Source organism: Prunus mume, linkage group LG5, assembly GCF_029339155.1.
Source record: "Prunus mume cultivar Tortuosa linkage group LG5, ASM2933915v1, whole genome shotgun sequence".
Classification (NCBI taxonomy): domain Eukaryota; kingdom Viridiplantae; phylum Streptophyta; class Magnoliopsida; order Rosales; family Rosaceae; genus Prunus; species Prunus mume.
Genome location: NC_142702.1, coordinates 17705533 through 17733325, shown reverse-complemented (window position 1 = coordinate 17733325; position 27793 = coordinate 17705533). Strand labels below are relative to the sequence as shown.

The 27793-nt window shown below is 36.2% G+C and overlaps 3 protein-coding genes, 1 long non-coding RNA gene and 2 pseudogenes across 7 annotated transcripts; 5 read left to right on the top strand and 1 right to left on the bottom strand.

Moving 5' to 3' along the window:
• The first annotated feature begins 8269 nt into the window (after positions 1 to 8269).
• On the top strand, positions 8270 to 8942 carry LOC148917181 (uncharacterized; annotated as a pseudogene).
• A 64-nt stretch (positions 8943 to 9006) lies between these two features.
• LOC148917180 (uncharacterized) lies at positions 9007 to 9795 on the top strand. Its single transcript, XM_089053429.1, has 4 exons — positions 9007 to 9216; positions 9352 to 9486; positions 9562 to 9624; positions 9727 to 9795. The coding sequence occupies exons 1-4, from the start codon at positions 9007 to 9009 to the stop codon at positions 9793 to 9795; spliced, it is 477 nt and encodes a 158-aa protein (XP_088909555.1).
• Positions 9796 to 9887: 92 nt separating this feature from the next.
• LOC148917179 (uncharacterized) lies at positions 9888 to 10764 on the top strand (annotated as a pseudogene).
• Positions 10765 to 10911: 147 nt separating this feature from the next.
• LOC103344079 (uncharacterized) lies at positions 10912 to 12583 on the top strand. The gene is made up of 6 exons (XR_016127258.1): positions 10912 to 11150; positions 11244 to 11331; positions 11440 to 11527; positions 11625 to 11856; positions 12017 to 12240; positions 12321 to 12583. It is a non-coding gene; the product is annotated as an uncharacterized LOC103344079 (long non-coding RNA).
• A 1792-nt stretch (positions 12584 to 14375) lies between these two features.
• Positions 14376 to 20241, top strand: LOC103331578 (rRNA processing protein-like protein). Of its 4 annotated transcripts, none has more exons than XR_016127088.1 (15): positions 14376 to 14456; positions 14676 to 14783; positions 14875 to 15086; positions 15659 to 15731; positions 15930 to 16004; positions 16091 to 16201; positions 16366 to 16408; positions 17446 to 17533; positions 18207 to 18309; positions 18413 to 18508; positions 18674 to 18706; positions 19172 to 19289; positions 19649 to 19733; positions 19877 to 20116; positions 20178 to 20241. XR_016127088.1 is itself a non-coding variant. In XM_008234211.2 (14 exons), exons 2-14 carry the CDS (start codon positions 14694 to 14696, stop codon positions 19998 to 20000), a joined length of 1251 nt encoding a protein of 416 aa, XP_008232433.2. In that variant the 5' UTR covers positions 14376 to 14456; positions 14676 to 14693; the 3' UTR covers positions 20001 to 20241. The 4 variants fall into 4 exon arrangements, 2 of the variants coding, with proteins under 2 accessions (XP_008232433.2, XP_008232431.2); XR_016127087.1 differs by having other exon boundaries at positions 18662 to 18706; XM_008234211.2 differs by having other exon boundaries at positions 19877 to 20241.
• Positions 20242 to 22044: 1803 nt separating this feature from the next.
• On the bottom strand, positions 22045 to 26338 carry LOC103331577 (disease resistance protein RUN1-like). The gene is made up of 6 exons (XM_089052716.1): positions 25703 to 26338; positions 24466 to 25567; positions 24093 to 24383; positions 23119 to 23970; positions 22498 to 23032; positions 22045 to 22293 (listed from the first exon to the last, which is right to left on the bottom strand). Exons 1-6 carry the CDS (start codon positions 26209 to 26211, stop codon positions 22115 to 22117), a joined length of 3468 nt encoding a protein of 1155 aa, XP_088908842.1. The 5' UTR covers positions 26212 to 26338; the 3' UTR covers positions 22045 to 22114.
• Positions 26339 to 27793: the final 1455 nt, after the last annotated feature.

Here is a 27793-nt window from a genome sequence, read left to right as displayed (position 1 = left end):
CTTATTTAAGTTAATTATATAGTGAGCTGACAAACACTGTGAGTGTAGAAAATATGTAGCAATGAAAGAAAATTAAACACACCATAATCATTTATATATAATGATTTACTATAATATTTTACACTTTATACATTGCGTGGCAAGATCATAGTTTAAAATATCGATATTATCGACGAAATATCGAGAAGATTATCGTTTTTTCGAGTTACAAATATTTCAGAATGTATCCATACACATATTGTATAAATATCGATAATATAGAAAAATATTGATATCGATATTTTCTTTCACACTTCAGCAATATTTTTTCAAATATCGCAATAATATCGAAAATATCGATGTAATGGAAAAAATGAAAAGAAAAGAAAAAACAAAGCAAACACGCAAATGGGATTTGAACCCTTGCGATTTCACTCATCCAACGCCTTAAGTACCAAGTTGCTTCTGTTTTTGTGAAATACGCAAAGGGAAACTGTATGTAGTACTACTCATATATCTTACCATGCAATATATAAAGTGTAAAATATTATCGTAAATCATTATATATAAATAAATATGGTGTGTTTAACCTTCTTTCATTAATTACTACATATTTTCTAGACTTAAAGTGTTAGTCAACTCGTTATATAATCAATTTAAATACGTTAAACCCATCATACAATGCATTTTCTTCTAATTTTTTATGATAAACTAATAGATAAATGACTAAATAAACATCCTCCAAAGTTTTCAAAACAAAAATTCAAGTTTTTCTTTCAATTTCCATAGTTTTTATTCAATTTTTATCAATATCGATAATATTTCGATATTTCTATCGAAATTTTCATGTTTTTGGACTAGCAATATTTCCGATACCATTGATATTTTAGACATTGGGTAAGATACATGAGTGACTAGTACGACACAAAGTTCTTATGAGATTCTAAATTTTCACTATCTACATCATCTCTATGTGTAGAGTAAGTGTATTATGAAAGGTAGTCATCAAATGATAAACCGCCAAAATAGTTTTGCATGTAATTGTTCAAAACTAAACAACATAAATATTCATATTTTAGCATATTATAGCAATATGATGGTTAAGGCGTTGGAGGAGTGAAATGGCAAGGGTTTGAATCCCCTTTGTGTGTGTGCTTTGTGTTTTTTTTTCTTTTCATTTTTTCCTTTACATCGATATTTTCGATTTTATAGCGGTATTATAGCGATATTTTGATAAAAATTGCTGAAGTGTGAGCAAAATTATCGACATCGATATTTTCCTATATTATCAATATTTATACAATATGTGTATGGATACGTTCCGAAATATTCGTGACTCGAAAAAACGATAATATCCTCGATATTATCAATATTTTAGACTATGCTTATAGGTGGCCAGAGCTTGTTTTGTTGTATGCCTAGTTAATTTACGTGGGATATAAATTTTGAAATGATAATTGATTTGGGGAGAATGGTGAGAGGGATAGAGCAGTGAGATAGAGAGAGAGTGTGAGAGAGAGATAAACTGAGGGAGATGGAGAGAATAGCGCAATGAGGAAGAGAGAAATAGAAGGGAGATCGATAGAGGATAAGAGGTGAGGAAAAAAGAAAGAAAAAGAAATGGAGGAAGAGATGGGTGATGGCTGGGGTTAGGTGAGGACGGTGGCGAGGGGATGTGAGGAACGTGTTGGCTTGTACAATATACATGAGGGGCTGGGTTTTTTTTTTTCTTTTTTTTCTCTTTTTTATTTTGATATTGAAAAATGAAGTAAAAAGAATAAGAAATAATATTAAAATGATGTATGATACGGGTAGAATAGAAAAGATAAATAAATAAAAAGAAATAAAATTGATTAAAAAGTATTAAAAAAATAAAAGGGAGTGTAAGTAGAAAAAAGATAAGTGATAAAATCAACTCCCATTTTTATTTATTAATGCAAACGTATAAAAAAAATTAATCTCAGCAAGGGGACCAAGTGGAGGGCTTTGGGGAGGGTGGGGTTTGGCCCAAACCTGTTTCAAGCAACAAAACAAGACTCAGGCGCAAGGTGAGACCCAGCAAACCGGGTTGGCTCGAGGGTAAGGATGACGTTAGACTCAAGGCGTCCAAATTTTTAACGTTAAATTTGAACGCGCCGCTACAATACCGCCAACGTTCTCTTCCACGTGTCACACTCTGGGCTCTATGACTATACTTTTTCCTCCAATCCAACGGCAACCAATTTTTTTACAATAAAAAAATAAAAAAAAATTGAGAACACTTTTAAAAAATACGAAAAAATTATTGAATTTTTTTTCTATAAATACCAACCAATACTCGATATGAATTTTGAAATTTATCTTAAATTTGAAAATGAAAATCTTATTCGATATGAATAATATTGACACGTAGGAACCCAAAAATCTTATTCGAAAATATTATCCAATTTAATTGTTTAGGCAAAAAAAAGTTGTGAAAAAAACAAAAAAATGAATAATATTTGCCATGACAAAGGGCAAGTCTTGAAACACACATTCTTTTTAAGGACATCCACTATTTACGTGAATAAGAATGCTTAAATTTCTTTACCAAGGACAAACTGCTGGAAGTGCTCTAACAGCACTTAAATATACTATTCACTTAAACACTAACAGCACTTACTTGTCTTTGCCTTTTTAGGGTTTTGTAAAGAATACGGTACCAACCTCCGAACCAAAGAGTCCAAGACCACGATGAGTTAGTGCAAGCATTTAACCACAAGGGCAGGTAGAAGGCCAGTTAGTTGCCTTTGCCTTTTGCCATGTTTTTGGCCTTTTGCGATGGCTAAGGGGTGGAATTTTGAAAAATTAAAAAAAAATGGCTAAGGGGTGGAAAAGTGTGAAATCACGTGGAGAGGGCGTCACGTGCACCAACATGCCTCTCATCACCACGTGGCCCCATTATTGCACTCGTGCGTGTCACTTTGGTCTCTCCCTAACCAGACACGCATTTCTCTCAATCATTGGATACTCTCTCTCGTTTTCTTTATTTCCAACCTCATTAATACCCACGCGCTCATCCAGCAGTATCATCCACACGCTTGTCTCATCAACAACTTATGATCCATATCCCAATTTTCATATTAATAACTTAGTAAACCAAGTTGGGCGTGAAATTTTTAAGCATTATGATTAGCACATGAGGGTTTTGGTCGGCCATGATTAAGATCCTCCCAAGTGTGTGTTAGCTGTCACACGTGTGCATCTCCAATTATGGATTGCACTACCAACCCAACAAATCCATGCATGACTCGTGTAGTGTATGGTCTCTTCTTTTGTCTTTGTTTTTCTTTCGATTTGTTGTTGTTTTGTTTCTTCTTTTTTAATTTCGTTTGTCCCAAGTAATTACGATGCTACTTATTTAACATATTAATTAAATAAAGCATCGATCTCTAGATGTTGATGTTAATCATCATAGGACCGACATGTCATGCCATTCGCATTTTTAGCTATTTTATTCAAATTCATGTGGATGTTGAATCTATAACACGCCCTATAACTTTATTAAAATTTATGTTTAAAAAAATTATTTTTTAAATTCAATTGGTAATTGTGATTAAAGGTTTCTTTCAGTTGTATAAGATCAACTAACGCTTATTAGTTCAATGACATTCCTTTTTAATGTTGGAATAAATTTTAAGTTCGAATCCCACAACCCACCCCGTATAGTACTCATCTTTTGTATTGCTCTCCCACAACTCCATTTTTACATAATATTAAACAAGATTTCTGTCAAAAGTACACTTTAATCACATTGTTGCATGCCCCTTTATTTCTATTTTCTAAAATACTCTCCCAAAGAGTACAATGTAAGCAAGCATATTGGGTGGAAAAAGTAGAATTTGTATAAGGATATCGAGGCATGAGGTGCAAGAATTGTTCTTTAAGTTACCTACGAAAAATGCAAGGAACAAAGCTCCAGCAAGATACACGTGTGCATGTGGGATCACATGCATTGCTACTCAAAATCCAGCTATAATACCACAATGATAGGGTGGGGTGATCATTGCACGTGTGGTAGTGTTGGATTTTAAGAATTTGGATGTTGGAGTTATGTTATTCAAGTCTTTATGTAACACATAATCATAGTACTCCCCAAAAAAAGGGCAGTCGTCATGTTGAATTATTATTGGCATTTTGAAAAAGTTATTCTGCACTTATTTGTTATAAAAAAATATATATAAAAGAGAAAAAAAAATTACAATTTTTAGAGTGTCGATGAACTTTTTAGAATGCAAATAACAGCTCTAAAAAAAACGTTGAATTTTTGGCTTCAAAGTCTTATATTCAAAATTTTGTATAATCTCTTTCATTCAATTGCATACCAATGATCATGTTGCCTATATATACATATGAAGGGATGAAATAGTAAAAGCATAATATTTTCAATTAAATAATAAACAATAAAAATCTTACAAATTAAACCAACCAATGTATGCCACTGGGGTTTAGCTCAATCGAAAAGAGCCTTGACTGAAAAATCAAATGACACCTTGATATAAGGTGTGTGAGAAGGACCCGGATCCTCTGCTCTGATTTTCTCTGCCATGGTCTGCTTTACTTGTGTTCTCCATATGCCACATCATTAAAATTTAATCTAAGAGATATGAATTGGACACATTGACTATAAAATAAAAATCTAATTTACTCCTAATTAAAAATGATTAAAAAACCATAACTTGACTAACACCTAAACTTAACGTCTCTGGAAGTTTTTTTTTTTTTCCATTCTTCCTCCTCTGCACGTCTGCATCGCTCATCAATCTTTTCTTTCTCCAATCTTAGAACACAAAAACATTCTTACGAAGAAGAGTATGAACATAACAAGAATCCTATGACACATCGAATAAGAAACTAGCTCCAAGGGCATAGAAAATTAAATCATTAAGTTTACCCAAATAATTGAAAACCTAGAGTGAGAAAGAACATAAGTCATGTAAAGAAAATATAGAAGTAAACTCTAAGTTTTCAAAGAAAAAACAAGGAATTTATGCCCATAAATGATGAAAAGAGACACTTCCACTTTTTGTTTGCGAGGTTTTGTTATCGCATTTTGTTCCTCATTCAAATGCCATGTTTGGCTGTTGAGAAATTCCGGAAGAGAAACTAAAGTTTGGAATTTGAATCTCATCTGATTTGGGGGTTGTGATTTCTCATGTGCTGCCGATAATTGTACATTTGAGAGAAGTTAATTGCATTGTGTACAGTCATCATATCCCACATCACCTAATTTGCTGAATTATTTAGCATTTGCCAGTTGTGTAACTTGGAACAATGTTTTGAAAGGCGAGGCGTTGATGTGAGGCGTTTTAGTCATGCTATGCGAGGCGTACGCCTTGAAGCAGTGAGACATATGCTTTTTGAACATTAATTAATTAATTAATTTTAAATTTTATAAACAATACAATATAATTAAATTGTACAACTAATTCTTATTCAACCATAACAATTTTTCTACATATAGAGGTCTATGTGTAGAAATTATTGTTGTACTATACAATATATATATATATATATATATATATATATAAAGGTCCATGTGTTAATATATTAACAAAAAAAGGTAATTCTTATTGAGTACACAGCGGCCTGCTCCAACTAAAGGCAAGAAATTGAAGTAGAATATCCAATTGATATATAGAATACACAGCGTGTATTAACTTAATATATTAATATAATATATATTAATTAATTAGAAAAAACGCAATAAAAAAAACTGAACGTGCATTTCATTCAAGTAACCTCAGTTTTAAAAGGGCTGAAAGTGGATGGCTCTTAGACAGCAGGTAATACATATGGAGGTGTGGGAATAGTGGTGCGCGATTCCAATGGCAAGTTTGTTGCGGGCAGAGCGTTGCATGTGGACAATGTCTTCTCAGCTTTACAGGTTGAAGCAATGGCAGCTCGCGAAGGAGCAATTTTGGCGGTGGAAGGGGATTTTAATAATGTAATTTTTGAGAGTGAATTTCTCCAGATCGTATCAGCAATCCGAAGTTCTTCTGTTGATAGGTCCAATGTGGGCCCAGTGGTGGAAGACACTAAGGCACCGCTAATCCAGATCACTGGGGATGGTTTTACCCATATCCGTCGGGTTGCAAATGGAGCGGCTCATCGTCTGGCACGTTATGCTTCCCATATTGGCATTGGGACTACTTGGTTTGAAGAACCGCCAGATCTTTTAGTTGATGTCCTGCACGAGGAGTGTAATTTGTAGTTTTTACGGCCGTGCTCCTAGGGGGACGCGGGGAGACTCTATCGAGGCAAGGTTCATCATTCCGCTTGCGGTTGAGGAGGTAGGCTACCGTAGCCGACGACCACTACGCTTCGCTTGGTGTAGAGTACTCGCCTAATCCTCTAGGGCTTGTGCCCGATTTTTGTACTTGTTACTTTTTCCTCATTAATAAAAACACCATCGCCGATTCATACAACCCTAAAAAATTCACACGAACTCTTCTTCTTCCTCGTGCGGCTTGGAGAATACATGGGTTTAGGGTTGCGCGCCTCATCCGCCGCCACGCCTTGCGAGCCTTGTCACGCCTTCCCACGCCTCACGCACTAAATGTGCAACTTGCGAAATAGCCGATCGCCTCAGCGATTTCTTGCCGCCTCGCTCCTACGCCAAGGTATGCCTTTGAAAACACTGATTTGGAATGAATTGATGCAAGTTATGCAAGTTAAAGTTAAAAAAGTATTACTTTGCTCCTGTTGTTCATGAGTTTGCAAGACAGCCCAAGCTATTTTTTTTTCCTTTCAATAATATGTATATGTGTTTAACTTCCACCGATTTCAATAGAGATGAGCGATAAGATTTGGGGGGTTGGGGGCAGCCGTGCAGAGGAGGAAGAAGGATTAAAAAAAAAACTTCTAGAGACGTTAAGTTTAGGTGTTAGTCAAGTTAGGGATTTTAAATTATTTTTAATTAAGAGTAAATTTTATTTTACAGTTAGATGTGTCCAATTTATAGCCCTTAGCTTAAATTTTAGGGAGCTTTAGTTTTAAAGCATAATATAGTTTACTAATTTAGTAGAAAGAAATACAATTTAGTCTAATTAGCAAAAGGCAAAAAACCAAAATGTAACAAAAATACCATTACAAAATATGAAAATTACAACATATGCCATTTTCAGTATTTAGTTTTAAACCAAAACTGAAAAACGACATCAAACCAAAACTGAACCAAAACGACATCAACCAAAACCAAAATTGAATCACAACCCATTCGCGCGACGTTTCAATTTCACCTCCAGAAACCTCTTCAACTTCACCTCCAGAAACCTCCAGACCACCAACGATCATCGAAGACCACCAACCCATTCGTGCGACCATCATCGAAGACCACCAACGATCGAAGCCGATTCTTCATTCTCTCTTTCAGCAGTTCCAACCTATTCCCCCAAAATCTGAAACGGCGACCAGCGACGACCAGCAACGACGACAATTGAAGGGTTTAACACTCTCTTGGGGAAAAAATCGTAAGAAAATGACCCCTAACACAAATTTGCCTTCGATTTTAGGGTTCTGAAATTTTACTTATTGTTCATTCTTCATTCTGCAATGTAGTTTAGGTTTTGGGTTTAGTTTTGGTTTGAAAACCTCTAAAAACCGAAAAATCACAAAAGAAAGAAAAAGAGCATCAAAACTGTCAGATCTGAAGAAAACATTGTAGTTTCGCTAAATTTTTCTACTTCTTTCCATTTCACGTCATGTTGTTCTGTAGTTTCTGTTATGTTTTGTAGTTCTTGTTTTGGCTATGCTGATCTTTCAATTTCATGTCAAGTTGATGCATATTTTCTGGTATATTCTGTTTTTTGCATTTTAGTGAAAGACAAACTGCATTGCAGTGAACCACAAACTGCATTGCAGTTTATGTGCTTCTTGAATGTGCTCATTTCACGCCATGTTGTTATGTAGTTTCTGTTATGTTTTGTAGTTCTTGTTTTGGCTATGCTGATCTTTCAATTTCATGTCAAGTTGATGCATATTTTCTGGTATATTCTGTTTTTTGCATTGCGTTGAAAGACAAATGCATTGTAGTTGAACCACAAACGCATTGCGCTGTGCTTCTTGAATGTTGCTCATTTCACGCCATGTTGTTCTGTAGTTTCTATTATGTTTTGTAGTTCTTGTTTTGGCTATGCTGATCTTTCAATTTCATGTCAAGTTGATGCATATTTTCTGGTATATTCTGTTTTTTGCATTTTAGTGAAAGACAAACTGCATTGCAGTGAACCACAAACTGCATTGCAGTTTCTGTTTGCTTGTAGTTTATCTCTACTTGTCCTAATAGTATTTTCATCCCTTCTTGTTGCAGATCACAAATGGCACAAGAAATGTCACCACAAAAGGAGGAAGCTCAAAACCAACCAAAGCGAAGATTCAAAATGATGGCTCAAAAGAGTAAACCAAAGCCAAAGCCAAAGCCAAACTATGATCGGAAAGCAAAGCACCCAGACTATGTCCAATTTCGGTGCAATTGCAACGCTTTCAACAGACATCATTACGGATGTAAAAGACAAGCTCAACGAAAGGCAGAAGAAGCTTCTCAAGAAAACCCCATTCTGGAACTTGATTGAGCTGTTTTACAACCAGAGAATTGACATGAATAACATGAATAAGTCAGACCTTGACTTAGTACAGCTGCTCAAGAAATTTGATCCGGATACAAAGTCCTTCAAATTTGGCACCGAAGCGTTCAAGATCACAGGCAATGCAGTGACTCAGATTCTAGGACTGCCAAATGAAGGAAAATCTGTCAAACTTGTCAATGATAAGTAAACTTCTACCTTCAGAATAAGGCACTTTGGAGAAAAGGGAAAACCATCAAAAAATCAAGTAGAAGCAGAATTACTAAAGACAATTTCCTTGGCAAACCAACCGAAGAAAGAAAAGGCCAAGGAAGAGCAAAAGAAGAAAACGAATAAAGGAAAAGAAAAGAAAGAAGCTGAAGAAGAAGAAGAAGAAGTTGACTGCGACAAGGAGGTGGTCAGCCTAGTATTGGTTCACCTCTGCATGACATTCCTTTTTGCCAACGCTTCATCTACTTTGCCTTGGAAAGTATTTGAGCACTGTGTGAATCTAGACACACTTTCAAGCTATTCTTGGGCAAGTGCTGTTTCAGCCTACATGAATGAATCCTTGGTTGCAAAAGCAAAAGCAAAAGCAAAGAAGGGAGGAGAAGGCTCTATAGGAGCTGTTTCGGGTTGCATTATCCTAATATTGGTAAGTAAACAGTGGCTTATGCAATGCATTTTGAGTTTTAGGCAATGCAGTTTCCCTTTAGTGCAATGCGTTTCTGTTTTATCCTAAGCAGTTTCCAACCTAATTTATGATATATCTTGTTTTTGAACTGTGCAGTTTCTACTGTGTGAGAGGACAAACATAATACAACCAATCCTGGGCAAGGAGAAAGAAACTCCTGCCATTCTTAAATGGAGTCTTGTGGAACTCCACACAAGATTCAACCAAATAAAGGACTTGAATGACATCGAGGTATGCAATTTATCGCATGTTCTACTTTAATGTATCTTGAATGTGAATCCATGCTAAATCATTCTCATTGTACAGGGTATTTTCAAAACTCCTAAAAAGCGAAAAACTACCAGGGAAGAGGAAGACACTGTTGACAAGGTAATTAAAATATGTATACAGTGCATTGCAGTTTGTGTTTTCTACATTGCAGTTTGTATTTTATCCAATGCAGTTTTTGAATCATTCAATCTCATTGTACAGGGTATTTTGAAAGCATATAAAAAGAGAAAAACTACTAGAGAAGAGGGAGACCCTCTTGACAAGGTATAAGAATCTCTAAACAGAGAATTATGCATTGCGGTTTCCATTTCCTCCAATGCAGTGCAGTTTCTAATTAGTTTCCGTTCAATATGCAGAAAAAAGAAAAAGAAGATGAAGGACAACAAAGAGAAGCAGATGAAGCAGAAGACCAAGGAAAACCTGATAATGCTGATCAAACTCCAGAATTAAAAGAGGATGGAAAGAAGAAAATGTTTGAGAATGAAGCTGGAAATGAACCTCTTGCAATTCAAGACCTCTTGGTGAAGTCCATGACAGACCAAATCAACTATCGCCAACGTCAAAATCCTAGCTTCATTTGCCCAGAAAGATTACAACTGTGGAAAGATGAAATAAATGAAGACAGTGAGAAGAAAATGAAGGAATTGTGGGATATATTTATCCAAGGAGAAAAGAGATCAAAGGAGTTGGAAGCGAAGTTGGCAACATACGTAGAGAAATTAGATAATGAAGAATATGTGACTGCCACCATGACAGTGGAATCTACAGATTCGACTTCAGGAAATACAAAATCTAAAAAGAAGTTTTGCAGAATTGGAAGGCAAGGAAACTCGTATTGACATGGAGAAGATTGCCAAGAAAAAGGAGATTAAAGAAAAGTACAAGGTAGAAATTCAAAGCTTGTTGTCAGATCCAATAGTCTTTGAAATGGAGATGGATCTGCCTACAATACAACCAACATAACCAGTTGAAGAGCAAGAATAAGAAGAGGAAGAGAAAGAAGAAGACAAGAAAGAAGAAGAGAAGCAACAAGAAGAGAAAGAAGAAGAGAAGAAGCAAGATGCTCCAACACCTGATGTTCCTTCAAGAGTACTAAGGGTGAAGAATAGAGAAAGAAAGAGGCTTCAAGCATCTTGCTATGTGTACGAAAAAAATAAGAAACCAAAAAAGAAGGCAAAAAAGGATGATGAAGAACTACCACAATTCAAGCTTATCTCTTTGGAGGAGCAATCAACATAAGAGGATCCTCAAAATCAGAAAGTGGTATGCAATTACTGTAGTTCAAGCTGCTGCTTTTTTCTGCATTGCAGCAAATAGAAACTCAATGCAGTGTGTTATCTGCTTTATAGAAACGGCTGTTTTATCAAATGGAGTTTCCTTTCAATCTGCAGTTAACACAAGAGGCATCTCAGCCCGATGCCACAAATCCAATTCCTGATCCCCCAAAAGGAACGAGCCTTCATGATTCAATACCTGTAGGTATGCAAGAATCAAATGATGAAGATGAAGGAAAAAAAAAAGCCAACAAAGAAAAAACTAGGATGGGGTCAAAAGAGGGTTTGGCAGAAAATTCCAAAGGAGGACAGGGACAGAATTCAAGAATACTACTTAAGTACTCAACCTAGGTAATATCTCTATTCCAAAAGAACAACTCTTTCATTTTTTAATTACAATAAAGTAAAACTAATCTTGTGAATTTCATGTATTCGAATCCGCAGTGATAACTTTTGGGCAGGACTCGATAATGAGAAAGTGACAAACCATGATATCAAAGATATTGTATGGGACCTGGAACTGTCACAAAACGTAAGTATAAAATACTAATTCTATAACACACACTGCACTGCATTTTTTATTTGTGCTACCTATATTACCCGTTAATAATTCCATTTTTCTCCAATCAATGTGAAACAGGTTATTGAGGCCTATATCCAAATAGAGGAGGAGAAAATAGGGCCCATGCAGACAGATAGTGCCACAGTACATGTCTACATGGACTTGGGTAAGAATTATTTTGAAAATTCAAAGTTGTTTAAATAGACACGGCACTGCAGTTTTCGAAAAATATATACTAACAAATTGCCATTCAATGATAGCAGGCTTACATGCAAACCTTTCTAGAACCAAATTGGCATAAGGGCCCTGTATGAACACTTACTTGAAAAACTCGGGAAATGCAATGTTCTCTTCTTCCCGATCATTTCAAGTTCTGAGTTCCACTTTACACTTCTCACATTTCACAAAATTGAACGAAAGTGGAGACACTACAATCCACTTAGATCGTTGGGATCTAGAAAAGAAGAAAAGTGTATTGACATTGCTCAAAATTTTGTAAGTGGAATGAAATTGTCTTAATTTCTCAGCACAAACACAAGCAGAAACTGCATTGCAGTTTCTGTATTATACATACTGCTTAATTAAAGACCAAAGTTATAATATGCAATGCACTGATTACCATTTCTTTTCTCTTTTTTTCTTCTTCTTTAAACAGGTTAATATTGTGGAAGGGTGGCTAGAATATATCAGACCACAAGCACAAGAGTTCTTAGAAACTAAAAAAATACTAAAACTTGTGAAGCAAAAAGAAGGGCCCCCTACACCTGCACAGGTTGATTTGTCCCCAAATGAAGAACTCACTCTAAATTGGATTCTGCAAAATCCATATCAATTTCCATTTGAGGATGACACAGAATGTGCTCAACAAAATTCATCTTCGTAAGAATTGTGTCTACTCAACCATTCATTACAATTTGAAATCATTCAAAACCAAAAGCTAATCTCGTATTCATTTGCAGGTTGGATTGCGGCATGTTCGTCATGTTCTACATGGATAAAATAGCACAAGGACAACCCATTCCAAAAAGTGTGGACAAGAATTTCATGAATGAATATCGAGCACAATATGTCACAAAACTCCTACACCACAAACACTGTGTAATTAATCGTCTCTAGTGATTTGCCTTTCGTTAACTCAAGACAATATGTATCTTAATTCTTGTGGATGTTTGTAAATATTTCTAGTTATGGTATATGAGAACATATTTCCTATACATATAAACTGTAATATAATCTTGGAACAGGATGCAACAAAACGAAAGGGAAACAACAAACTGCACTGAATTTTCTGGTCAAATCAGCAACAAATTAAAATCAGCAGTTTCAGTCTCGAACAATTATTCTCAAAATTATTCAAATTGAATTATCGAACAAGAAATCATACCGCTGCTTAGTCAAAATCTGCACGCTAAAAGGTAAAGGCATAATCAAAATACTAAAACTAATATCAAAACACATTTAAGTAGGTCAGCAGTTGTAACATTCCAATATACTTGCAAAAATTATTCTGAAATTGAATTATCGAACAAGAAACTGCGCTGCGGTCGGTCTCAACAAGAAATCTGCAGTCGTCAAAATCTACGCTCTCAAAAGGTAAAGGCATAATCAAAGTACTAAAACTAATATCAAATCACATTTAAGTAGGTCAGCAGTTGTAACATTCCAATATACTTGCAAAAATTATTCGATATTGAATTATCGAACAAGAAACTGCTGGTCTCAACAAGAAATCGCTACGCTGGTCTCGAACAAGAAACTGCACTGCAGTTTCTGGTCAAAATCTGCACTGCTGCTCAAAAGGTAAAGGCATAATCAAAGTACTAAAACTAATATCAAATCACATTTAAGTAGGTCAGCAGTTGTAACATTCCAATATACTTGCAAAAATTATTCTGAAATTGAATTATCGAACAAGAAACTGCAGACAGATGTAGTTTATGACAGAAAATCAAAACAATTCGAATAGAAACCAAAAGGAAACCACGATAAAAGTACTAAAACTAAATTCCATAAACATACAAGTCGATATAAACGAAAACAGGTTCTAAAGTACTCATACCTCAAAACTTAGGACTGCCAAAAATCTCCACAACCAAACAGCAGCTTAAAATCAAATCTGATCACGAAACGAAGAATATAGGGTTTAGCATTGAACGCCACAAGATCGCGCCGCAAAATCGAGCCACAAAACGAGCTCGAAATACCCGAACTAAGGAGAACAAATCACCCAAATCGATACGGTATTCAAAGATGCAAATCGAACGAAAACGTAGCAGAAAAAAGAAGACAAAAACGAAGAAAATAAAAGCAAAACCTACCAGAAAATTGAGCTCCAATGGCGAACCAAAACGAAGAAGAAAACTAACGAAAAGAGAAGGAACTCGCGCGTCGTTTAAACGTTGAAAGGCAAAAGTGTCATTTAATTTGTAGGTTTACAGATGCGCCAGGCTTTTTAAGAGAAAATGGTAGAATTGTCTTTTTATTTGTCATTTTTAAGCTGGCCCAAAGAATCTGGGCCAGCCTTTGGCCTAATCTAAAATAGCTATTTTTTATTAAGTATTAAAACCCAAACTAAAATACCTAATATCTCACTTCCTAATTAGTAAACTTAATTATGTCTAATACCTAATTTTCCTTAAATTTTAATGAGGTAGCATACGGAGAACAAAAGTAAGAGAAAATCCGAACAGAGAATCCGGATCAGTGTGAGAAACCCCCTCTATTTTTAGATTAGATTATCACTTGTATTAAAAAAAAAAAACCAACGTACATGTACTCGATATTTATCTTAATTTGTTTTCTCTGAATTTATAAAAACCATAAAAGTCCATTTTCGAATAAGAAATTATAAAAATCAGTTTTTAAAATACTAAAGTCAAGTTTTTAAAATGAAATAATTTAAAAAGAGAGAATGCTGAACCTGGACCTGGATCCATTATAAATGGGCCCAAACCTCCACTTAAAGCCCAAACTAAATACTAGCCTCTATGAAACCTTAAACCCCCAAAACCCACGGCTTCTCAGACTTCTCTGCCTCTCTCTCAAACTGTCGCCGTATTTCTTCGCCGTCTTTCTTATTCTTTCACCTTCGAAAGGTTAGGGTTTTTTTCTCCCTCTCTGTTGCATTTGTTTGGTTTCTTAGCTGAGACAAGGAAAATTCGTTAACTTAGAATTTAAGATTTCTGAATTAGTTGCATATTTGAAATGAGATTGTATGTCCCATTAAAGCTAAAACTTTTGTGGAAGTAATTATATGAATACCCAAAATTTAATAGGAATTGGTTGCTTAAATATTTGGGTTTTGGAACTTGTAGGGGTTCAGAAGTCAGAAAATGGGGGTACCTTCAAAGCAGAAGAGAAAGGCTCGTGACAGTGACAGTGAGTTTGAGGATGATGACTATTTAAACAGTGACGAGCTAATGGTTAGTTTGTATCTATATTCTGTTATTGGGTTTTGGTAATCATTCTGTTTTATTTTGGTGGTGGTGTTGGTAATTGATGATTGTTATGTAGATGGAGCGGGAAGAGGATGACTTTGATGATGATCAGGAGGAGGAAGAAGAATCAGAAGATGAAGAGAATGAAGAAGAATCAGAAGATGAAGAGGATGAAGAAGAAGAGGAGGGGGAGGAGGAAGAGGAAGATGGTGACGGGCAAGATGATAATAAAGATGCTGAGATAGAAGAACTTGAGAAAGAATACATGAGTCTTCGTGATCAGGAGCAGTAAGTGACTTCTGTTGACAAGCATTTTATTTTTGTTTTTACTTTTTAAGTTTGTTATGCTTAATTAGAATTACGATATACTATATTGGTATGTGTGAGTATATGCTACTGTTGATTACATTGATGTTCTGTCTCAAATTTCAAACCATTGTAACGCTATAATATTGCATAAAGTTGCATTTTCATGTGGCACCTAAATAATATGAAAGTTGGGGGAATATCAGTTTCATGATGAGGAAATTTAGTATTATGGTGATGAAGGCACTAAATAAATTGCGTAGTTTGTGACCGTATCTATAGAAAGTGAATACTGGTGCCATGTTCATCTTAGCTCTAGGCTAGGTTTCAGTAATTATTTAATTTTGTTATTGTAAAAGGACAAACCAACAGGAACATGCATACATAAGCAAATCCTAGTGAAAAATGGTATGTAGTCCTGTATCTGGGTTAAATTCAGTTGTATGTATTGGCAATTTGTCGGTTCTTGATAAACAACAGAAGAACATACATACTTCAGCTGACATATGAAGTTAATTTTGTCCCTCGTTTTTTTTTTCTTTCTTTCCATGCAGAGATATTTTAAAGAATCTAAAGCGTCACAAGGATGAAGATCTTCTTAAGGGTCAAGCAGTGAAGAACCAAAGGGTGTGTTTGCAAATAATGGCTCTTATAATTTTCACAAAATATGTTTTATTCGTCAACATGAAATTATTGTTCCTTATTTAATACTTCTTTTTATGTGTCACCTTAAAGTTGACAAAAGGATTTATATAGTGAATTATAATATGATTGTTTTTCATTCTTACCCTTGGTTCTATGGTGTTGTTTTCCTTTTGTCTGAAGGCTCTTTGGGACAAGACTCTTGAGTTCCGATTCTTGCTTCAGAAAGCGTTCTCAAGTTCAAATAGATTACCACAGGTCTGTTTCAGCTGCTTTCCTTTTCCTGTTTTACTAGCTTTTTGTCATGTTAACTATTATGTTCATACATGAGAGGTTATCTGCAGGAGCCAGTTAGGTCTTTATTTTGTGATTCACATGAGGGTGTCAATGCAGCATATTCGGATCTAGTTAACGCATCAAAAAGAACTTTGGATTCTCTAGTGGAACTGGAAGAGGTATGGCCGTCATACAAAATTATAATGTCTACCTGGTATTACTTGGTCTATGGTTACCTTCGTAGCTTGTAGTAATATGATAAGTAATTTATTATTATGGTTTGCTAATATTGCCATCTGTGTATACTAACATCACTTACAACATGCTACTTTTCTTGTTACAGGCTTTACTTGAAAAGAACCCATCCATTGTTCAAGCAACAGATAGTATGTACAAACTACATTCATCATACTATTGTTTGTATTTTGTATTGCAAATTGACCCTGTCATTGTCGTTCATTAACTATCATTTTCTGCATGATAAGAATTGCCAATATGTGAAAGGTTTTTCTATGCTTGGTGTTTTCTGTTTTCTGTGTCTAAAGTTTTTAATAGCCATTTTGTTCCTTGTTAAGAGTGTGTAACTTATAAACATAAAATTAGCTAAGATACTTAGGTCTTTTAAATCGAAATTTAAGGAAATACTTAAAGTTTCCTTCCTTCTTCCATATGATTATGGGGTTCTACAATTTTGAGAACTTCCCATGCAATAGTTATATACTATAATTCAGAATATAATTAGGACTATGCTGGTACTAAGTTTGTTACTACCAAGGGTGTCAGGTGTCAATTGAGAGGAATGGAGTGGGCTCAGCGCTTTCCCAAGCACAGTCCAAATTGCAAAACATTTAGCTTGAGCTTGAACCAGCTCAATTTTCAGATCTAAATCTTTGCCGTTCAGCTTTGGGTCAGCTGAACTGGAGTGAAGTTTGTGCTGAGTTCTGATCAAGTTCGAGTCTGTCCAGTGGCTGATGTTTTAGAGCCTATTAGGTGTGAAATTCAGAGTGGTCCTGTTGGTGTGATAAAATCTCTGTCCTTAACAAAAATTTAGACACTTGGTGATTTTGATTATAGCCTTAAAGGTAACATCAATTTAGTCACCACTCCAGACTCCAGAGGTAGGTATTTGTTACAGTGGTCAAAAGCATAATATAGGCATAGAAACCGAATCAGATTGGGCCCTGTTTTGGTTGATCTGAGGGTAGACCAAGATCTGCCCAAATTTTGAATCTGGCTTAAAAAGTCAGCCCAAAATCCTTCCAGCTATATCGTATAAAGCTTAGTCAGATTAAGCCAAACAAATCCAGCTTTTGGGCTACCTTAGTCTAATTGACTGTTCTAGTTTGTACTATTTTCACTTTCATTAACTTCATACTGCATGTATACATTTATTGCTTGTCCTAATATGTTTCCTGTTCTTAAGGTAAATCTGCACGGTCAAAGCATTCAGAATCATCTAATAATGCTGATGGTGATGAGGACTGGTCACGGATTTCTCAGTTGCTTTCAAGGTATTCGAATCATATTCTAGATAATTTGAGAAGAAGTATCATACTCCACATATGCTCTTGTTGTATTGATCTTTATCTATACTTGTGTGAACTGAATGTATTAAATTTTAGTTCAAGCAATACCTGGCTGATCCATTTAGAGCAGCAAAAAGAAACTTGAAATAGCATTCCCTGTTTTCTTTTGGAATTTCTATTAAATGGTAGATTCAAGTATCTTAGTATTTTTTCTTTAACTATATCATTTTTTATTAGGTAGTTGACAGTTAATACCTCATGATATTATGTTATTAAGCTTCTTGTAACTGTTACAGATGAGATGTACCAGACAATAATAGCATTTAAAGTCGGTTGATATTTTAAATTCAACTTATGAAAGTGGAGTAAATTAGTATGTTTGCTAAAGGGGTCGGCAAAGGACCATGAAATTATTTATCTTTCTTAAAAATTCTACAGTGACATATGTATACGTTGCAATGTAATTATACTCGTGGGAAGTTCTACCATAAAAACTCTTATACTTGTAGTAATGCCGCGACAACTTTCCTCATGATTTATGGCGTTTTGTTCTACTATGTTCAACATTTCATTGTTGTGAGCATTAAAATTTTTTAATGCAATTAATTCTATACTGGTAACTTGGTCTAACTAGGGCCTTTCATGTTGTATCTTGTAGCATAGCTACTTTTAGAAACAAATCAATAGACAAATGGCAGAGGAAGACACAAGTGACCACAGGTGCTGCTGCTATTAAAAGCAAGCTGCATGCTTTTAATCAGGTTTGGCCCTATGATTGAACTTATAATCAAGCTCCGACCTTTGAGTGGACTTATACCCACCCATGCTTTACCAGATATTCGACATTTTCCTTTCCAATTGCAGAATATCAGTGAACAAGTTGCTTCTTATATGAGAGATCCAAGCAGAATGGTTAAGCAGATGCAGATGAGGAGATCAGCAATTGGTGTATTTGGCACCGTAAGATATTAAATCTTCCTGTAAATTGAAAATATTGAAAATGTCACAGTTCCCAAGATTGCATGGGCATGATCAGACAGAATTTTCATTTATAACATCATAAGAAGATATATTTTTCTTAATTTTGTACATCTACTAATTAATACCTGACAGATGGATGGGCAGGTTCCTGGCAGGGAGAACACTCCAAAGGGAGAGGTAATCCTACTCTTCTGCATATAATTGGGTTCACTAATTCTATGTCAATTTGAGGACCCATGTGTAGATTACATCGCACTTTAATGTCCCAGGGATTTTAAAAGTTTTCCCATGTCGCAATAGGGTACAAATCCATTCTCTACGATGGATGCCAGTTTATAAAACAAAAATCATGTTCGAACAATTTTTGGGTCATTTGTGGTGTTTGCAAATATTCTTCGCATGGCTCCGTATGAGTTTGTTCCTTTGCTTTATGCTAATGAACCATGGCACCTATGTGTGAGGGCTATGGGTTTTTTAATACTCATCATGCTTCATTAGCTTTAATTATATCCTTTAATTAATATTTTGCTTTATTTGCGACTTTGATGTGCTTGTGAGGTTTGCCTAAATTTCCTCGATATTTCATGAAAGATGTGTTTCTATTTAAAAAACTTTATTAATTTTATTCCTGTACTCTGATAGGAGACACAATGTGATGTTGGTGCACAAGCTGATGGCGACCCTGAACTTTTGGATGACTCCGAGTTTTACCAGCAATTATTGAAAGAATTTTTTGAGACAATTGACCCAGCATCTTCTGGTAAACTATTGGGGCATCTCATACTTCATACATGATTCTTTTAAATGTGTGCTTATATGGCTATACCCAATCTTAAGAGTTTATGTAGCTCAAAAACAACAAATGCATTCAAATTGCTTTGAAAAATTCTTGCATTTTCAATTGTTTATCATTGTATCTGCCAAAGTGGTCAAAGTCAATGTCACTGTATTGTCTCCGTTATGTTGGGCTTGGAGCTTAGTTGATCATCAACTCTATTAATCAAATTGCTATAACTTTCAAAATGGAGTGCTCTGGAGTAGGTGTTCTAGTTATCAATCAACCTATATTGCCAGTGTATTGTTAATGAGTCTGATTTTCCACTATTTGGTTATCTACAGAGACAGCCTTTTATTCTCTGAAAAAGTTGCAGACTAAGAAGAGGAAGATTGTGGATAGACGAGCCTCTAAGAGTCGTAAGATAAGGTATCAGTGTAGGTTAATTCTTTGGTTCCCTATGTGGAACTGCTATGATTTTGTTTTGGAAATTATCTTGGAGAATCTGTTGAGTATATTAGGCGAGAACTAATGTTGAAGGCTCCTGCATTAATAAATATATGCTTTTGCAGGTATAATGTTCACGAGAAGATCGTAAATTTCATGGCTCCAGAGCCTATGACCCTTCCAACTATGGTTCCTGACCTCAATAATTTGTTTGGGTTGAAGAACCAGAAACGAGCTTCTGTAGTATAGTTGTGATGCATGGCTGGGGCGGCTGTATTGGCCTTTGGGTTTAGGCTCTGAAATTTTGTCTGTTGTTATTTAATTGATTTGGTATAATGTAATATATATGTTGTCCTGTTATTTCTGTTTTCCGTACGAATTTTTGCAATGTCAGCCTTGTCTCTAGAAGCATATCTTTGTTATAAGAAAAGTGAATGTTCTTGATTAAACATATGTACTGAGATTAGCTTGAGATTTTGGTTCTTGATAACTATAGCTTTGTCATAAATTAATTTTGTAAATGAATTGCACTAAGAATCGAAGGAAACATTGCCTGGTATATGTTCTCCTCTCTCAAGCTCATTGTCATCCCGAAAAGTGCGAAATCCAGCGTTGATAAGAGTTGTGTTTAGGTAGTCGGTAAAAGTCTTGCGAGTGTCTTGGCCTCTGAAACTCAGAAGCACGTGATAACGACAATATCGAGAAGTACTGGAAACAGAGGAGGTTTGTGGATCGGCCATGCAGGTTTGTGAACAAGTAAACTGCCTGGATGGATTGTATAAACAAGCAGCTTGAGAATGATCAAATGAAAGGATCATCCATCCACTGACTTCAAAAGCAATTGTTTTTCCTTTTTTGGTTTTTTCTTTGTTTAAGGGAGAAAGTAACAAAAACAATCCAACTAGTGGGAGCTTTATTCTTTCAAAAGGAGCTTTATCCTGGATTTGTTATGGGTTTCCTTGTTGGGCCTTCGGTTTTCTTGTTTGGGTTTTTGGCACCAAGAGGATATCAAACTCACGGCTGCAGAGCCTAATGGCCCTTCCTTCCCTCCTACGGTGCATGAGCTTAGTAATTTATATTGTGATTTAAATATCACGTTACAAGGATAATTAGCGGGTTGTAATTTTGTATTGCAATCATTGTATCTAATTATATTTAGTGGACGTGCAATTTAAATTCTCAATTTATTTTTTACTATATTTATTTTACTATTAGCTTTAATTCGACTTTGCTACTGACTGAGTTATCAAGCTTTGTAGAAGTGAATTGACATAAATCAACCAACTGCCCTTTGGTTATGTTGGTGGTTGATTGATTGCAAATAAATCAGATGCAGGATAGGGTAATTATACACAGCTGTCTGATTTTTGTATCATGCTACGTGCAATTGCGTTAAAGTCTAAACTGGAATAAAATTCATTTTTAATGACTTTGTAAATATGCAATTATTATCGGTAATTGCATGTTTGCATCAAGGTCATGCTTCCCCTGCAATAGTTATTCACTACAATTCAGACCATAATTAGTTAGATTATGTTCGTACTAAGTTAGGGTGGCAATTGAGTTGAGAGGAATGGAGTCCCAAGCTTGGTCCAAAATGCAAAGCATGTCAAATATAAATTCTATTAGCAAAAATTTTATACTTGCAGTAATGCTACAACAACTTCCCTTGCAATGTTACAAGGCAATTTGTTTTACTGTGTTCAACATTTCATTATTGTGCGCATGAAAAGATTTTAATATACAGGTAACATGGCCTAAGACCTTTCATGTTGTATCAGAATATTATTTAATGATATTCTGATTTTCCACTATTTGGTTAATCACAGAGACAACCTTTTATTCTCTGAAAAAGTTGCATACTAAGAAGAGGAAGATTGTTGACAGACGAGCCTCTAAGAGTCGAAAGATGAGGTATCAGTATAGATTCTTTGCTTCCGTATGTGACTGACTGCTATGATGTTGTTTTGGAATTCTTTTGGAGAATCTGTTATTTGGCCAGAATTAATGTTGAAGGTTCCTGCATTAATGAATATGTTTCTGCAGGTATAATGTTCATGAGAAGATCGTAAATTTCATGGCTCCGGAGCCTCTGACCCTTCCAACTATGGTTCCTGACCTCAATAATTTGTTTGGGTTGAAGAACCAGAAACGAGCTTCTGTAGTTTAGTGTATAGGCCTTTGGATCCAGGCTCTTAAATTTTGTATTTGATTAGATCAGTAGTGGAAAATATATATGCAAAGACATTGGCTATATATGATTATATATGCAAAGACAAAAGTTTGATGCCAATTTATATGAAGGAAGAAAGCCACTTCTGTCGGGCAATTAACCAGCAGTTGAGTTGAGATGTACAAAAAATTCAGCCCCGGCTTGGGGACTGTCGCTTCTTTCTTTGAGAGAGAGAAGACCGAGTGATTAGTGAAAGAGCGACAAAGAAGCAAGCTGCGGTGATGAGCACCTTCCAGCCACGGAGGCCGCCGAATTTATTGCTGCCTGTGGCAGCTGCAATAGCGTGATCATCCTGCTCTTCTTCTTTGTCTGGAAAACACAGAAAATCCCAACAAATTAGAGGAAGCTTGTTTTTCAAATGAATACGGTGGACTGGCCTGTGACAAGCGTAGATGATTATCCGATCCTAACAACATAGATTTGTGATTCTAATTTAATTTATTAGGGTTCTCATTTTTTATTATTTAGTTTTAGAAATAGTTGGAATAAGATCAAATAATTTAAGCAACACACCTGCTGTATCTTCATCAGAGTCCTCATCATTGAACAAGTAGTCTCCTGAGAAATTTTGCCAAGGACCACGTGCACGAAGTTGAAAGGTTTTGTTTTGGGTGCTTATCATAGTATTATGATTCTCTTCTTGTTCCTGAACAATCTGGATGCCTAACTCCTTTACTCGAAAGCAAGGGTGCGTAACAACTGAAACACCCACTCGATCGCCGCCTTCTAAGTCATCATCCCAAAACTTACAGTGGCTTAACCATATCATGTCTTCTCCTTCACCTGGAATACCGTAGTGTGTCGGGCCATAGTACCACTTCAGACCCTTGCTCTTATTTCTGACTCTCGCCATCATATCCCTATCATAAACCGGAAAACCAGAGCCAGAACTCGCATAGACAGCGAAGACGACCAAGGCTTGAATTCTGTGTTTATCAGGTAAAGTCACAGTAAAAGATATTGAGGATCTTCTACTTTTATGGCTGAATCGGCCCGGAACCTCATTCCCAGCAAAAAATGTGCTGAACATACCACCTTCGTACAGTCCCTGTATATATGCAAGTATATGCAATGGAAATAACCCTATTAGTCAACTCTTTCCTTTGATCATATGAGAGAGAGAGAGAGGCGCACCTGGACAGGACTTCGATGAACCTCTGTTCCACAATATAATGGTTTTTGAATCCGAATGGGTGCCATGGATTCCAAGTTGCACAAGCCCAAGAGGTTGATCATATCTACATCAACTCTTCCAATGGGTTCTACCTTGAACCAATTCTCCCACTCAACTAGGTTGCGGTTGTCACCCAAATGGGTTTCCTTTTCGTGTTTTAAGCACTGATATGTTACTTTTTCCAGTGATATGCATTTTACCACTTCCAATTTGCCCACTACTTCTGGTAACCCCACAAGCGATTTGAGCCTCGTACACTCGTTAAAAGAGAGATCATCGAGCCTTGTTAAACCTTGGATGCAATTTGGCAGGCTACAAATTGGATTATTCCCTACATTTAGTCTTCGCAATGAAGATAGATTACTAAAATCCCTAGGAAAGGTATCATCCGAAAGATTGCACCCCCAAACACTTAAATTTACTAAAGAGCATGGTAAAGAACTCCAGATACATGAACTTCTTCCTCGCCATAATTGAGTTATTGGGATTTCATCTATCTCAAGAACTTTCAGAGATTCCATGTTCCTTAACATCTCAATTGATAACTCATTAAGATTTGTGCAACCAGATATAATAAGTGTTTCAAGTGATTTTAGCATAAACACTTTCTCTGGAAGCATCCTAAGATTTTTGCAATCCTTCATACTCAAGTACACAAGTCTCTCAAGATTCCCAATGGATCCATTGACATCAACCAGGCCTTCACAATCTACAAGAATCAATTTCTCTAGATTTGGGCAAAATGAGAAGTCGGTGGTTTCTGTAAGTGAATGAGAATGGCTGAGATCAAGGATCTTCAACGAGGGAAGACACTGGGGAAAAAAAATGTACAGAAGAAAACAATGTGGGGAGTTAATTGTTGTAGATATATTTTGTTATCAAACTGAAAGCCTAATGAAAATGGAATTAAAATGAAAAGCGTAGAATAACGTACATTTGTTTCTTTGAAGACTTGCTTCAAGCCGCTATATTGCATTTCAAGAACAATCAGGCTCTCGAAAGGAAAATCTGTGGGTATAGAATCCAAAGGAAACTTATTCCAACACAACCATCTTAATCCTGTACAAAATTCTGCATAAGATCCGTTGAGTTGTACATGACTAAGGTGGAGTAGTTTTAGCTCCCGCATCCTAGAAAATGCATTGGTTTCCAAGACTTTCTCATTTGGGTTTATAGTAGGGAGCATGTGCATGTCGAGGACAAGGCCTTCAATTGAATCTGTACCCTACAGAAGAAAGGGGAAAAACATTTGGAAAATATTTACAGATGAAAAACATATATATGTGCATATGCGACATTTTTCTTACATTCTTTTTTGTCAAGATATTGAAAGCATCCTTATGTTGCCACACTCTACTACGCTTCCAAGGCTTCTCTGATTCTAGGCGAACAATTTCTCTTCCCATTCCACGGATCATGTCATGCATCTGCACCTTCTCCCATTTATCAATACTGACCAAACATCTATCGATGAGATTTTGAATGCCAACAATTGTATAGAAATCACATGCATCTAGTATGTTAACAATGTAGTCTTTGTCCTTTCCGATAAATAAACAAGCAATGTGGAGGAATAAATTTCGGTCATGGTCATCTGGCAAAGAATCATAGCTTACTCTTAGTTTATTTACTATTTCACCATTTGGAATGGCTTCTAACTTCTGCAGTGCACTTTTCCATACATCTATACTATCCTCCGAGTACATAGAAGAACCTAAAACTTTAAGAGCTAATGGAAGTCCTCCACAATGATGCACTATTTTTTGCGAATATTCAATGTAACCTTCAATGGGATGGTCCTGGCCAAAAGCGTGCCAACTAAAGAGCTCCAATGATTCCTTGTAATGCAAAGTTTCAACTTCATGCACCTTAGTAACTTGATGAACCTTTAACAATCTTGCACGCCTAGTTGTTATTATGATTTTACTTCCTGGACGAAATTGATCTTTCATCCGAAGTACTGCATCTAATTGGTCCATATGATCCACATCATCGAGAACAAGGAGAACCCTCTTGGAGCTTATTGCATCTTCAATCTCAGTTAATCCTTCACTAACATTGCTTATTCTCATTTTTCTCCCATTCAAAATATTAGAAAGAAGCTGTGTTTGTATTTCAACTAAGCCATTGGGTAGCTGTGAAACTTCTTTGATATTTTCAAGGAAGCTGCTTCCTTCAAACCTTCCAAAGTTTGAATTATAAACAGACTTTGCAATGGTTGTCTTCCCTATTCCACTCATGCCATAAATTACGAGTATGCCAACATCATCTGATCCATCTTGTAACCATAAGTTCAGTTCGTTGACTCGAGAATCCATTCCGATCATGGTGTGGGGAACACTTAGGGGTCTACGCCTTAGTTTTTCTCCTATCACTTGAACAATCTTGTTGATAAACTTTGACTCGTGTCTGAAAAGTTGCAATCCAAATGAAAAAAGAATTCAAACATCCTTGCAAAAAGAAGACAAAAAAAGACAAAAAAACTGAAAAGTCCATTTTCAGTATTTTAACTTTAGAAAGAGACTTGTAAATAAAAGAAATTACCCATCAGCTTGATTTTGTAAGACCATCCCTGCCAGATCTGCAACCTCTGCAAGTGCGTCCTTCCATGCCTTCACCTTCTTCGGGTGTTGAGATTTTTGGTGTCTAGCAAATGCCCTTGCAAGACTTCCTGTCTGGTTCCGCACATGGGATGGATCCACGTCGTAGAAGACAGGTAAAACGACATAGTCAGGTGAGGTCCTCTTGCGTCCAAGGATCATCATAAGCTCATCAAGGCACCATCTGGACGACGCGTAGTCTTTCGAAAACACAATAACAGAAGTTCTTGAGTGTTTGATTGCTTTCTGGAGTTCGGGCTTAATATCTTCTCCTCTCTCCAGCTCATCGTCGTCTCGGAAAGTGCGAAATCCGGCATTGACCAAGGCTGTGAAGAGGTGGTCAGTGAAAGTCTTGCGAGTGTCTTCACCTCTGAAAGTGAGGAACACGTGATAACGACAACATCGAGAAGTATTAGAAGAGGAGGTTTGTTGAGTTGCTCTCACAAGTGCCATGGATGAGGTGCGGTGAAGAAACAAACTGTCTGAAGGGAAATAAATTATAAGGTTTTGGGTTTGCTACTTCTTTCCTGAATTTGGTAAACAAGCGCATCGATTGACTTAAAAAACAATTATTTTGAGTCAATCAAATGAAATCAATCCAACTAGTGGGAGCCTCTTTAACATAAAAGGACAAAACGATTTGGAGACTTATTTGTGCCTTTTAAAAAGATATGGCTCCTCGAAATGAAAGGTAAGTAATGGCATGACAAATTCTAGGTACACACCATGCCATTGCCAGGAAACCTCTGCCTATTATGATATTATCACTTCGATCTTGCTGGATCCAAATTTTTATGCTCCAATAAACTACTCAAAGGGTAATCCTGGCTCACTAAGTGACACACTGTTCAAAGCAAATGAAAAGGGTCATGGAGGCGATCTTCAAAGTCCTCCTTTCACTCTTTGATCGATTTGTTATAGGTTCTCTTGTGTGGGCCTTTGGTTTTCTTGTTTGGGCTTGTGGCACGAAGAGGATATTAAATTTATGGCTGCAAAGCCTAAGAGCAACGGGAGCTTCTATAACGAGGAGTTAAAGTGAGGAGGTTATTTGAGGAGACCGATCCGACCGTCAAAACATTTAAAATATTTAAGTCCCATGATTTCTTTACATTTGTTGATGGTGAGATTTGACCTCCTCAAATAACCTCCTCACTTTAAGCCCTCATTATAGCCTTTCCGAAGAGCAACTCCACCCATTTGCCCTTAGCCATGGCAAGGGGGGAGCTATGGCAGCCACTATTCACGTGAATAGTAGTTGCTCTTGCAAATAGTATTTTCCGTTTCCACCCGTTGCCATGGCAAAGGGCAATTACTATTTTTTTTTTTCACAACTTTTTTTACCACAATAATTAATATGGATAATATTTTCGGGTTCCTACGTGTTAATACTATTCATATCTCATAATCGGATAAAATTTTCAATTTCAAATTTCAGATAAATTTAAAAAAAAAAGGCTGGTATTTATAGAAAAAAGTTCATTAATTTTTGGGTATTTTTTAAAAAAAATTTCTGAATTTTTTACAGTATTTTATTGCAAAAAATTGGCTGCGTTGAATTGGAGGAAAAATCAGATTGGAGAGCTCGAGACGCCATGTGGCAGGAAAAAATCAAATCAAATCTTGTGGCGGGGTATTGTAGTGGATCTTGTGGCGCTGATCACCCCCTCGTTTTGGACCTTAGACAGAAGTTGCCTTTGGGCCAGCCTGAGTTGGTGGGTCCCACACCTCCCGGGCTGGGCTGTCCGCTGGAACACCTTCCTCCCCCTCCCCCAAGCCTCGGGCTGGGCTTTCCGCTAGAATCACTCTAATGGCCCTTCCTTCCTTCCCTCCTTGGGTTTGACTTCTGATTGTCATCTATTTTGTAACTTTTTCTTTTCCTCTTCGCAATGGGCATTACATGCTTTAATCTATGTTTCAGTTTGTCTACATGTTACTTACTTTTGGCTTGTTAATGCTCCAAAATATTTTTTTTGGTCGACAGTAATGCTCCTAATATTAGGCCAAAAGAACATGTTTGAATGATTCCAACCTTAGA